The sequence below is a fragment of the Corythoichthys intestinalis genome, chromosome 9 (genome assembly GCF_030265065.1).
Source record: "Corythoichthys intestinalis isolate RoL2023-P3 chromosome 9, ASM3026506v1, whole genome shotgun sequence".
NCBI lineage: Eukaryota > Metazoa > Chordata > Actinopteri > Syngnathiformes > Syngnathidae > Corythoichthys > Corythoichthys intestinalis.
Window position 1 is genome coordinate 5,510,258 of NC_080403.1, and position 14,352 is coordinate 5,524,609.

At 41.1% G+C, this 14,352-nt stretch overlaps 1 protein-coding gene across 4 annotated transcripts in view; it reads left to right on the top strand.

Annotated features, from left to right (window-relative positions):
* Positions 1 to 14,352, top strand: part of itga7 (integrin, alpha 7) — an 84,341-nt gene that overhangs the window by 62,225 nt on the left and 7,764 nt on the right. For all 4 annotated transcript variants that reach the window (XM_057846305.1, XM_057846306.1, XM_057846307.1 and 1 more), the window contains 6 exons: positions 2,849 to 2,951; positions 4,664 to 4,870; positions 5,252 to 5,368; positions 5,439 to 5,552; positions 5,627 to 5,725; positions 8,614 to 8,739. In XM_057846305.1, the coding sequence (XP_057702288.1) occupies positions 2,849 to 2,951; positions 4,664 to 4,870; positions 5,252 to 5,368; positions 5,439 to 5,552; positions 5,627 to 5,725; positions 8,614 to 8,739 (766 nt within the window). The remainder of the gene's footprint in view (positions 1 to 2,848; positions 2,952 to 4,663; positions 4,871 to 5,251; positions 5,369 to 5,438; positions 5,553 to 5,626; positions 5,726 to 8,613; positions 8,740 to 14,352) is intronic.

Here is a 14,352-nt window from a genome sequence, read left to right on the forward strand (position 1 = left end):
GACCTTCTCGCAAACCTTACATTATACTTAAGAAAATATAAAGTACAGTTGCTTTCAAAATAATAACAATGTCTTTAAAAGGTGAGCAGTGTTAGAGTGTTAGAGCACAATGGTGTTTCTAACGGCGTTATTTTTTTCACTAATGAATAATCTGATTCATTACTTTCATTACTTGCAATGCTGTTACACTTACTGAGGCTGTGAAGGGGTGTGATACTTTAATTTGGTTGAATGAAGCGCGAATTGTCTGATTTTGTCAAACATCTGCTTGCCTGCCCTGGAGAGAGCAGAATGGGAGGGAGGAGTAGGATAGGGGGTGGTGATGCCATTACAAACGCAATGGTGATTGGCTTGGTGGGTGAATCATGCCCTGCTTCACTAACTGCACACTCTGGCAAACAGCGATGATGGTGACAGGCCACGGAATTTCAAAGGTAGCATTCTCAAACATTAATTATTTTCAATATTGAATATTCTTACTTTACGGAATATTTAAGGATAGTGTTCTGCTTATTGTGCAATAAGCGTAACATAGTTTCAGAGATTTGCACTGGTTAATGGTCAGTTTACATTTGTTTTCCAAATTAATATATTTCGTCCAAATAAATATGTTCTAAAATACTGTATAGTTTTTTTTATTCATCATTCAGTTAATATAAACATCTTTGATGTGAAAGACATTATAGAATGTATTATGTTAATAATGTGTAGAACATGAAAAGTAACGTCAGATACTTTGCTGAGTAACTAATTACTCATACAAAGAGGTAAATGAGTTACTCTTTTGGAGAGGTGCTTTTTTGTGAAAGGTATTTTGTAACTGTAATTAATTACTTTTTAAAAGTAAAATTACTAACACTGACAGTGAATAAATGTCAAAATTCTTCAAATAAATTCACTGGGGACACTGCACATTCAATTTCAGTCATAATAAGTTGAGCAAACAAGGCGAAAACAAACTGTCCTCCTAATTAACGGGGGAGGGGGGGCATGTTGTGGTGCCCCTTCAATCATGTGGTGCACTGTATGTGATGTGCATGTAAAAAGCTTCAGTTCTGCAAATACAAAAGATTTTGAGGGGGGAAATTGCCTTTAAAAAGATGGTACAGTATAAAGCTCTGAATGATAGGTAACTACAGTGTATACAGTTCCTTCTCAAAAAATTAGCATATTTTGATAAAGTTCATTATTTTCTGTAATGTACTGATAAACTTTCTGACTTTACTTAACTTTTTTAACTTTTTTTAAACTGACTTTCATATATTTTAGATTCATTACATGCAACTGAGGTAGTTCAAGCCTTTTATTGTTTTAATATTGATGATTTTGGCTAAAAAGTCAAGAAAACCAAAAATCCCTATCTCAAAAAATTAGCTTATTTCATCCGACCAATACAAAAAAGTGTTTTTTAATTAAAAAAAGTCAACTTTCAATTAATTATATCAGCTATGCGCTCAGTACTTGGTCGGAAATCCTTTTGCAGAAATGACTGCTTCAATTCGGCGTGGCATGGAGGAAATCAGCCTGTGGCACTGCTGAGGTGTTATGGAGGCCCAGGATGCTTCGATAGCGGCCTTAAGCTCATCCACAGTGTTGGGTCTGGTGTCTCTCAACTTCCTCTTCACAATATCCCCCAGATTCTCTATGGGGCTCAGGTCAGGAGAGTTGGCAGGCCAATTGAGCACAGTAATGCCATGGTCAGTAAACCATTTACCAGTGGTTTTGGCACTGTGAGCCGGTGCCAGGTCATGCTGAAAAATGAAATCTTCATCTCTATAAAGTTTTTCAGCAGATGGAAGCATGAAGTGGTCCAAAATCTCCTGATAGCTAGCTGCATTGACCCTGCCCTTGATAAAACACAGTAGACCAACAGCAGCAGCTGACATGGCACCCCAGACCATCAATGACTGTGGGTACTTGACACTGGACTTCAGGCATTTTGGCATTTCCGTATCCCCAGTCTACCTCCAAACTCTGGCACCTTGATTTCCGAATGACATGCAAAATTTGCTTTTATCTAAAAAAAGTACTTTGGACAACTGAGCAAACAGTCCAGTGCTGCTTCTCTGTAGCCCAGGTCAGGTTCTTCTGCCATTTCCAGCACACGCCTGTGCACAGTGGCTCTGGATGTTTCTACTCCAGACTCAGTCCACTGTTTCTGCAGGTCCCCCAAGGTCTGGAATCGGCCCTTCTCCACAATCCTTCTCAGCGTGCGGTCCCCTCTTCTGATTGTGCAGCGTTTCCTGCCACACTTTTTCCTTCCCACAGACTTCCCACTGAGGTGTCTTGATACAGCACTCTGGGAACAGCCTATTCGCGCAGAAATTTCGTTCTGTGTCTTAGGCTATTGCTTGAGGGTGTCAATTATGGCCTTCTGAACAGCAGTCAGGTCGGAAGTCTTGCCCATGATTGCGGTTTTGAGTAATGAACCATGCTGGGAGTTTATAAAAGCTTCAGGAATCTTTCGCAGGTGTTATGAGTTAATTTGTTGATTCAGATGATTAGGTTAGTTGCTTCTTTAGAGTACCTTTTCATGATATGCTAATTTTTTTAGATAGGGATTTTGGGGTTTTCTTGACTTTTTGGCCAAAATCATCAATATTAAAACAATAAAAGGCTTGAACTACTTCAGTTGTGTGTAATGAATCTAAAATATATGAAAGTCTAATGTTTACCAGTACATTACAGAAAATAATAAACTTTATCACAATATGCTAATTTTTTGAGAAGGACCTGTATTATGCCAACGAGAGATCCACTACCTAACTGCGACATAATAAATTAGCAATACAAGTGTGTTTCTATGCAATTGTCCTCATCATTGATGCGATTGTGTGTCTTACTGCAGGCTGGCTCGTCCTCACCAGCTATTCTTCAGTGGTGCTGTTAAGGGCGAGAGTGCCATGAGCAGTCTGGAGGACGTCGGCAGCCCAGTAGACTTTGAGTTTTTGGTGAGTAAAACCAGAGTTGCTGCTTTAGTGGGTCAAATCTTTGAACTTCATTCAGAACTATATGATAGGAAATTGTATTTTCCTTTCAGAAAGAATCGATGATTGATTTACCTGCAAAACCAGTTTCCACTACTTCTTGTAGTTTTATCAGAAGCTTTGAAGACCATATGAACTTCAACATATCAAACACAAATTCAGATTTGAGTGGAGGTTAATCCCTTTAACGTGAGTTCTAGAAAGTCTGGGCTTGGTGACTTTTACCGTAATTTTCGGACTATAAGCCGCTACTTATTTTCCTCATTTTGAATCCTGCTGCTTATAGTCCAGTGTTTGTTGATTTATTTGAGTTAATCGGTAGCACTTTATTTTAAAGCGGCATCATAAGACTGCCATAAGAGCGTCATAATTATGACATGACATTATCATGGGCATTTATGAATGTAGATATCATTAAGTGGCAAATTATGTCACTAACTCCATTTATTTCAAACTGGGAACTTTCACATCCATTCAAAAGTGAGATCATTTTGCCGGCTGACACAAAATGTCTGTCATAAGCATTCATTATTGCTCATGGCAGTGTCATGTCATAATTATGATGGTCTTATGACAGACTTATGGCACCACTGTTTAATAATGTTTTACCAAATTCCATTACTAGCTATTATTGAAACAACTAGACCAGTAACTGAAGAAATTTTTAGAACAGAACATTTTTTTTAATTGATATTTACAACCGTAGCACTGCAATGCATGCTAGGAGGCATGCTGAACAACAACAATGTTGACAGCAGATGGCAGCAAAGGTTGATTATTTCCCCCAAGGAAGCAGTGATGGCCAAATGAAGCTTCTTGAAGTTTTGCAACCAATTGATTCAAAGCCTCATGGTGGTTGATTTGGTCTTATGAAAGTCTTCTGATGCCACTGTCAAATAAAGTGTTACCACTTAATATCTTTTGGTGTAAATATCCCATGATACAGCGGGGACAGCTGCGGTTTATAATACAGTGCGGCTTATTGATGAACAAATGCCATTTTCGTGTCAAATTTGATGGGTGGCGGCTTCTAATCAGGTGCGCCTTACAGTGCGAAAATTACAGTAAATAGATGGTTAACAATAGAGATTGACCAATTATCGGCCAGGCCGATAATCAGTGCCGATATTTGGAAATTAGACGTATATCAGTATCGTCCTTTTTTTTTTAAAATCCAACCGGCCGATACGAAAAAATCCATTTGAAACTGGGTTATTTCGGCTCAGATGCACACGCCTCTCTCTCCCGCCTGCTGTCTCCTGCACTCGTATTCACCCCTTCCTCTGATTAGTTTAATGCTAATGATAAATGGAGTTACACTTGTATTGCGCCTTTCAACTTTTTTAAGACCATCAAAGCGCTTCACATGATATCCTCATCTACCTAATGGTGACGCAGCCCCAGGAGCAATGTGGGGTTTAATATCTTGCTCAAGGATACTTAGACGAGGTAATCAGGGCGGAGAATCGAACCCACAACTTCTGGGTTGGAAGAATGTCGCCATGTTTCGGCATGCAGCATATGCTTGAAAAGTTGTAAAGTTCAAATGAGTGCTCAAAGTGAGTGTAATAACTAACTTATGTAGTGTGTGTTTTAGTAGAAGAGTAGTTTGATCATTCAATAACTGGCATATTTTGTTTGGTAAAAGGATTTGCTGATATGATTTTTCCTTTCAGGTGGCCAACCCTGGGCAAGCGCTGCAAACACTTGGCTCTGCCTTCCTCAACATCATGTGGCCCTACGAGCTGGCCAATGGCAAGTGGCTCTTGTATCCAGCAAGCCTGAACTTTGATGGACATTTGGTATCGCATTGTACTCCAGTGGAGGCTATCAACCCTTTGGGTCTGCATAGTCCCTCACCGACACTCGCTACCAATCAGACGGTGAGTACAGAAAGATAGGCACTTTGAGCATGCATGCATTGTGGAATGCCCCAAAACTGTCAAAATTTGTAGTTCAACCAATCAAACTGGGAAAAGTTAGTTTTTCTTTGTCTTTTCTTGCAATTGCATATTTGTTTTGCTCGAGATTCAAACTGTCTATTGTTTGGGATGTGAATGTGTGCTGTGTCATGCACAAAATTTGGTGGGATAGGCCCCATCTTAAACTTGACCCAAATAAGGACAAAGTGCAAAAGATAATGGATGGAGTACTGGTGGTTGTTCAAGTACGAACCCTGAAGCTTAGTGGTGAAATTTGACTTTATGTACGAGTAAATTGAGACATGTTCTTGATCTCGGAATCAAATAAACTGTGTAATTAAGGCTGGAAGAGCACGACGCTCCCACCCGGATCTCGAAGGTCAAGAGACGACCAGCGGTAGCGTGAGACGAACCACTCCAGCTGTTGCTGCTTCTGAGAGGCGCAAGTCACTCAAGCTGGTGAGAGGAAGAGGATAAAGAATATAAATCCTTATTTTCGGGAATGCTGATTGTTGTTTCGGTGTGACAGAATTGCCTCCTGGGGTCCGCACGCTGCGTGCTCTTGCAGTGCCCCCTCCACACCTTCTCCGGACAGGCGGTGCTCAGGATCCACGGCAGACTGTGGAACAGCACTTTCATCGAGGTGACATTTCCATTGATGTTCTCGCAGCATCGTCGATTTGCTATGTCTACATGGGAGTGCCGCCTTCTTCTCAGGAGTTTCCGACAGTCAGTGCTCTGGAGCTGCTAGTCAGAGCGGAAATCACCGTTAAGTCCACCATCAAACACCTGCTTCTGAGGGATGCTGCAGCACAGGTATCTTTACAATCATATGTTGTTTTATATTCCCTCATTGTGTTTACTGTATTTTTCAAAAGTGTAACAACTGCGTGATAGCTTGCAGGAGTGTCTGTACTTTATGTATGATGTATATCTTCAAGTGCTTTATGCCCAATGACAAACACTTAGGTACACTGATGGTTAAACGAGGAACAAGGCTGGGTGGACCCAAATGCAAGGAGTCAAAACACTGAAACAGCAGGGACCATGACATGAACATGATATGAACAATAATCTGACAGAGACAGAAAGGAAACACGGGAACAAATATACAAAACTAAGTGACGAGACAATGTGCAACAGCTGGGCAAGATGAAAGACTGATTGGAGAGAGTGAGACAACAGATCAAATTGATAGGCAATCACAAAGACAAAACAGTCTTCATGGGGGACTTCGAGGCATTCCCAGGCTAGCTGGGAGACACAGTATCTCTAGGGCGTGCTTGGCCATCCCCAGGGCCTTTTTCTAATGGGAAATGTCCCAGCACTGGGGATAATCCTGATCAGATGCCCAGGGCATCTCATCTTGCCCCTCTCAATGTGGAGGAGCAGTGACATGACTCTGAGTCCTTCCTGAATGGCTGAGAGAGCCCAGAAACGCAACGAAGGAAACTGATGTTCTTTTAGGCAGGACCCATAGCTTGTGACTGTAGGTGACGGTAGGAAAACAGATTAATAAATAGAGAGCTTTGCCTCTTAGATCAACTCCATTTTCACCGCGAGAGACTGGTAGAGAGTGTGAATAGCTGCAGACACTGCTCAATTGGCCTTTCGATCCCGCAATCTATTCTACCCTCACTTGTTAAGAATACCCCAAGAGAATTGAACTTCTCCTCTTGGGGACAATTGCTCATCCATAACCATGACAGAGGTCATGGCTTGTTGAAGCTAACAGAAGAACATCATATTTGAAAAGAAGATATGCAAAGCTGAGGCCACCAAACTGGACCCTTCTACACCTTGGCTAAGCCTAGAGGAAACAAATCCAATTTACTGTAATAAGGACCAAATGACCCGACTTACTGCGATGAGGACCAAACTTCTGCACTAATCATACGGGACCAGAAAAGCCAGTATGATGGTGTCCAGAACATCATACTTTCAAAGCATGCACCTTAGCATGCCGGGAGGCAGGACACCGTTAAATGCCTTGTCCAATACTTTCAAACATGTGGACTGGTTAGCCGAACTCCCATTCACTGTCGAGTACCCTGGTAAGGGTGTGGGTGTAATTCTCTGCTCCATGGTCAGAAAGACCACACTGGCCCTCCAGAATCTGAGAGTTGACTTTCTCCTGGACCCTCCCCTCCAGTACCCAGAATAGACATTACCAGGGATGAGCAGTGTGATTCCTCAATAGTAGAAACAAAGTCTCTGGTCCTCCTTATAAAAACGTGAGACCATGACCCCAGTCTGACAATGAAGGAGCACTGTCAATGCGGCATTCCAGAGACGTGTCATCAAGGAGAACCCCACAACATTCAGTCTTTGTAAACTCTCTACAGGTCTCATCCACCTCTGGGGCCCTTCTACAAAGAAGTTTTGAACCACTCCAGTGACTTCAAATCCAGGGATAGGAGAACTCACCTCAGAGTCCCCAGACTCTGATTCCTCAGGGATCGTGTTGATGGATACGAGTAGGTCATTGGCCCAACGACTCAGAACATTCCGAGTGGAGGTCAAGAACGCCACATTCCCTCTAAAGACAGTGTTAAATTTTGAAGGAATCTGACCTTTCGGCCAGACCGCCGGAATCACGCCAGCCGAACGGCCGGACCCGCGCTGGTGCAGATCCAACGAGCCGGGCCGGCGGAACTCCGGCAATCAGGCCAGAAGGCCAAACTTTGCGAGTGCACCTTAGTCTTAACCCTTTGTACTGACTCCATTTTGAAAGGTTTGAAGAAGCCTCACCGAAAACAAGTTGACAATTTATTCAGGTCGACAGCGATCAAAACGGCAAGGAAACAGAAACACTCAGGCGGGGAGGCAAGGTTACCCTATCGCACGTAAACAAAAGGTTCCCGAGAAAAATGAACACTATTAGTTAAACATTCAGTCTTTTGAAGGCTCTCGCTGGGCAGGCCATGGGCAGGAAGAAGGATGTGTTTGGCCGTTGTTTAAGATTATTGTCTGTTTGTGGATTGGACAGGAAGATTCAGGAGTTACTGTTGTCAGGGCAATGAGGGTTGTGGATTTTGCCACCTCAGCGTCAAAGGGGCTCTTGGAGTCTTGTCAGTCATGTTATCAGTTGGACATTGGGCGTTGGTTTTCCTTGTGTTGGGACAGGGTGTCCCGCCATTTGTTCTGGACTTCCGTGATAAGAGGGCATTGTTTATCTCTTATGCCCTATATTCTGCTTGTTTCCGTTAAACTATGGCTTAAGTGCTATTATTTTATTTTGGGTGTGTTAGAGCAATACAAACAGTCAAACAGTAAATACGAGAAACGATACTATTCCCTGATTGATTTTATTGAGAGTGTTAGAGTAATGCAAACAGACGCTGCCTACGAGAAAAGGTACTATCTCCTTCACGGTGGACTACTTTCCCCTCCTGAGACCAAAATTTATTTTGAGTTACCTGGAAGTAATTCTTCATGACCTCATTGAATTACTCCTGGGGCTTTTCCCATCAGCCACCAAAGCTACCTTTCACTTAGCCAGCCAGTAACAATCAATTTACTACAACAGGGTCCCACAGGTTAAAAGATCCAAAAGTACTTCAGCTTGACAGCATCGCTTATTTATTTAGTCCATCCACAGCATCACTTACTGCTAGGTTTGGGGAGTGCTGCTGTCCATTTAAAGACTAACAACTCACAAGATGTTGCTCTGAATGTCTCTATGTATGTACTTTATTTTGCAGGTTTCAGTGATGATCTATCCCGAGCCCGGTCTAGTGGATCAGTACTCAATCCCTTGGTGGATCATTCTCATTGCTATCCTAGCAGGCATCCTTTTACTAACCCTGCTGGTCTGCTTACTATGGAAGGTACGGATATCATATAAAACAATTGCTTATTGTATAATTACTGAATACATGACAAGAGTGCTCACAAGTTACAGAGATCATATACTGTATAATGTGGTGATTCCGCATAGTTGGTGGAAACAATTGCAATTTTTTTCCTTTCACTTCTTTGATTCATCCTTGCTCTTTTTCACCTCCGTCCTGTGTTCCATCTTTCACACGGCAGTGTGGCTTCTTCAAGCGTAGTGAGAAGCGCCAACACTATGACACAGAGTACTACCGCGCCCATTTGGGCGTCCAGCCTTCGGAGGTGGAGAAGCAGGCCTCGGAACTGTAATGAAAACACGTTTCAGTCGGGCCCGCTTTCTCCCCTCCTGATCCCTCCCTCCTAGCGGTAAAGATGGCCGCCACACGGTTGATGTTACCTGTGCTTGCTCGCTTTTACAGAGGCCTGGTGTTCACAAGGACAATGTAAATAAAAATTAAAATAATGTTACAGCAATGACACAAGAAATTGTTAACACATTTTCACCTTTCAAGTGGAATAACAGTTAATCAATCTTTATCTCTAGAGCTTTTCTACTATCCCCAGATTTACCAAAGTGCTCAACAGAACACATACAGTGGCACACAAAGGTTTAAGCATGTCCATGGGGCCAACTTTTTGTATGCCACTGTAACACAAAGCAAAGACAATAATACAATTACAGTGGTACCTCGACATACGATCGGTTCGACACGTGATCTTTTCAACATCCAACGTAAAATTTGACTCGCAATTTGTTTTTACATCCGACGACATGCTCGAAATATGACGAAATGACAGAGCTGCAGACGGACGCACGGCGGATTTTCGTGCGAGAGAAATCAACACAGGTTCCAAGAAGGTTAGTGCAGGAAGGAAAAAGAAAAAAGGTGACACTTACCATTGAAATAAAGATTGAAATGATGGAAAAGTATGATTTTGGGCTGCGCATACGTGAACTGTCTCAACCATACGGCCGTAGAATGTCTACAAGCTCGACGGTCCTCCTCCGACCTCCGTTCGCCAGTCTTTATAAGTTAAGGTGACAATTATTATTGTGGTACTATCGGCAAAGAGGTCGCTAGCATCGTCAGGCTTTTAATCATTTATTTCAGAACTTGTACAACACAACACGCCTACTATCCGCCGCAGTTAACGCCAGCAACAACAGAACGTTAAAAGAGAAAGTAAAATCACAGCTGCACCTTTCTTACTCTGTGACGTCAGCCACGCGGGGCATTCAGGAATAGCACGCAAAACACATCTGCCACATTAGAACCCAATTCATTACATGATTACAGGAATTATTATGTAATGTATTCTTATGGGAAAATCCTGCTCGACATACGACCATTTCAACTTTCAAACAAGGTCTTGGAATGAATTAACTTTGTATGTAGAGGTACAACTGTATTACCAACCAAAAAATTATACATCCTCTTTATTCTGCTAAAAGATGAAGGACACACAAATTGAGTAAAGATGTATACAATCACTAGCCGCTTTCGCACTGTAGGAACAATCCGCAGTTCATAGAACATTTTGGGGAATAATTATGTCATTTTGTGTGTTCGCACATGAGGAACTAGGGACCAGTAACTTGAGTTCCAAGAACCATTTTAGTTCCTACTCTGAGGTAGGGACTTTCAGTGGGGCTGTGTTTGGTCATTCGCTGAAATCAGCAGCTACGTCCCTTCCATACTCGCATGTCTCGAGGAGCCACCATATTTAAAAAACAAACAAACAAACAAACAAACAAACAAACAAACTACTCTGTAGCCTACTAAATTTGTGTGCTCTTCCAGTCTCTTTGTTAGACGCTGGATTTGTTTGCTGATGGAAACTATTCCCCTCACACATGCAAGAATTGCTTGTCCTTGACAGTCTCCAGTTTGTTGTTTTCCATTCAGCTTAGTTTCCCAGTCACTGGCCCAGACTACAACGTCACAGCAGTTCAGATCAGTACACATGTGTGAACATGACTGTCTGGCGAAAGATAGTTCCTATAACTACTGGAGAAGCCTATAGTTATAGGAACTAAGAATTCAGGTTCTTACAGTCTGAAAGCGGCTACGGTGTGCATGCTTCGCTTGCATCTTCTAAAAGGAAACGAAACAAGCAATCAATTACGAAGGGTAGTATATAGATAAAGGTTAGATTTTAAGCTAGTCCATTATCTTGGCCAAAAAGAACACGCAGGGAGTTGATGTAGCTTTTGGGGAGGTCGGTAGCTGCTCCCCCAGTTGCTGTGATAGCAACCCTCTTCACTCAGGGGCAAACAAAAGGCTGGGAGGGGCATATAGCAACGCATAACATGGAATAGAGCACATAGACTACATGGGGGCCTTATGGCCCAGGGCAAAGGAAAGGCTGACTAGACAGAAGGTAACCTACAGTGCTGCTCGAAAGTTTGTGAACCCCACAGCGATGGTCAGATTTTTTGTAAAAAAAACTAAAATAACCTTATTAAATGTTAAGTTATACCCAAATCCACAATACTGACATTCCAAATAATGGACTGAAACAAAAGAAATAGTTATATTGTCATTCTTTATTTAACAAAAGTGGTTGATTTAAGAAAAACTCAGATATCATGTGTGCAAAAGTATGTGAACCCCTTCAGTTAATAGGATATTGCGCCTCCTTTTGCAGAGATTACCTCAACCAAACGGTTTCTGTAGTGACTAATCAGCCTCTCACATCTACTTTGGGGGATTTTTGCCCATTCTTCCTTGCAGAACGCAGTCAGTTGAGAGAGGTTTGATGGGCGTCTGGCATGAACTGCTCGCTTCAGGTCCCGCCACAGCATTTCAATGGGATTTAGGTCAGGACTTTGACTGGGCCAGTCCAGAACACGAATCTTCTTTTTCAGCCATTCCTTGGTTGTATTGCTGGAATGCTTTGGATCATTATCATGTTGCATGATCCACCTTCTGCCAAGCTTTAACTTCAAAACAGATGGCGTCAGGTTATGTTCTAGGATTTGACAATATTCCTCAGAATTCATGATTCCCTGGACTATGTGGAGTTGTCCAGGTCCTGAGGATGAAAAGCAAGCCCAGATCTTGACATTCCCACCTCCATGCTTCACTGTTGGGAGAAGGTTCTTTTGGTGGTATGCAGTGTTGACTTTTCGCCAGACATGGCGGTTTTGGTTGTGACCAAACAGTTCAATTTTGCACCTACATCAGTTGATGAAAACTCTTTTTAATTTAGTCTCGACAACACAACTGTTAAAAAAACAAAAAAAAAACTACTGAATTGATTGATTAGGAAATCAGGTTGAAATAATAGAAAATTCCAAAATGTTGAGGGGGTTCACAAACTTTTGAGCAGCACTGTATCTGGTGACTAATTACAGTAAGGAAAGCATAAATGTTAACTATATGTACAATAATTCCAACAATAATGTCAAGAAAAGACATTATTGACAAGAAAACTCTATTTGGATATATAAACCGCATAGAACTTTAAGCTGTAGCAGGTTTCAATAATGTACAGTGGTACTCTACTAGGAGCGTCTCTACATACACAATTTTCAGGTTATGATACACTTCAACAGGAAAACACTGCGTCTTGTTACGAAAGAAATTTCAGGATGTGAAAGGTAAAAATACAGTATGGACTACTACTCGCAGCTAAAGCAAATTTATTTATTTATTTAATAAAGCTGACAAAAAAACAAAAAAACAAAAAAAAAAACAATCAAAATATGCTGTTTATGTGGTGCTATCAATGAGTTTAGAGTTTTTTTTATCTAATCCTGTGAACACCACGTAGCCATCTTCAGCTGTGGGTTTTTCAGACGCCTGCTGTGCTGTGTTGCTGTGGACTTCCTGTACATGTCACACACTTGCTTGGCTTGTCACGCTTCACAACCTAATGACTGTTTTACCTGGTCGTGTCTTTGTGTGGGTGCCACAATCAGTAGGTGCTTAGTATGTTTCTTTGGAGCACATCAGCAATGTGTGGAATAACAACACTGATTAAAAAGCCCGACAATGTGTTTGGATTCATGTAAATTTCACCTCTCAGCACTCAGCAAAATTTGTTCACCACCGTTGTTCGTAATCAAACAATAAGGCTAGAAATTACAGGAGGAAAGATTTTACTCAAGAGTAGCGTTACATACAAATAACATTACTCAAGTAAAAGTAGTCATCCCAAAAATGTAAAGTAAAATGTATTTGGTGAAAAAATACTCAAGTAATGAGTAACATTATGAGTAACTGCTTACAATGTTTGATGTTTGATGTGCTATAACATATTACATAAACTCATTTCGTATTACGGCGAGAGAAAAAAATAAATGAATGAAGCAATGTAGAAATGTCTAAAGAGCATGAGTAGAGAAAACATATTTCCTATTATTAAATTCAAATGATCATATGTCCAGTCTTCCATGGTCAATCGGTGCTAAATGAAAACTGTCAGAGAGTTTAAAGTCAGCGCTATCAACTAAATTAGACGGCAGCGTGATTGAACGGGCCAGCGTGATGATAGAATGGCAAGCTTGAGTCTGATTAGTATAAAGGAGTCATGTGATTATTGTTGCCACATCTCATTGGTGAAGCCCATTGTTGACATTTCTGGTACAAAAGAAGTAAAATCTAATTTGTAGAGAAAACAAGAAAAATCTAATGACTAGTGCAGCCCAAATTAGCAGAGTAAGAGTAGCGTTTGTTCACAAATCTCCTCAAGTAAAAGTAAAAAGTATGGCTTCGTAAAACTACTCTTAGAAGTCTCAAAAAGTTACTCAAGTTAATATTAACAAAGTAAATGTAAAGAATTTCTACCGCCTCCTGGAATTTCAAATATAAAGACACAAAAATGTCATCTTGCACTTGTGTACTGTAGGTAGTTCTACTACAAGGTTTCTATTTGAAACGATAGGTTGTCACACTGGTCACAGTCTTCTCCATTGTTATATGCAGAGACATATTTGTGCATTTATTGTCGTGTTCAAAATTGACCGCTCCAATGTTGGCCTCTGGGGTCCTACTAGCTTGGAGTCATAGATTTCATAATGATATTGACGGGACACGGGACGCCGGGCCGATTAGTAGGGGGCCTGCATTGTTGGCGTGGCATTCAAAGCTGACTGAGTGGAATCACAGACAAAGAGTTTTTTTCGTTGAAAATCCTTGCGAATAAATGCTTAAATCTTTGGATTCTTTATAGATACGTATGGACGTAAAACAGTCTGGATTCTTGGTTAAAATTAAAAAAAAAAAAAAAATGTGCAGTTAGCATTTATTTTACGTAAATATTTTGAAGTATGATGCTAGTCTGTCAGTTAGTGTGGCGACCACCATATGTAAACAGAGCTTATATGGTGAAAAATCCTATGCATAAATCCCTGTATTCTTTACAGATATGGATGTAAAACAGTCTCGATTCTTGGTTAAAAGCAAAAAAAAATCGTTCAGTTAGCAATGTATTTTATGTAAATATGTCGAAGTACGATGCTAGTTTATCAGTCAATGTGGCGGCCACCATATGTAAACAGAGCTTTTCCGGTGAAAATTCTTGTGAATAAATGCTTCAAACTCTGAATTCTTTATAGATATGGACGTTAGACGGTCTTGATTCTTGGTTGAAAGCGAAAA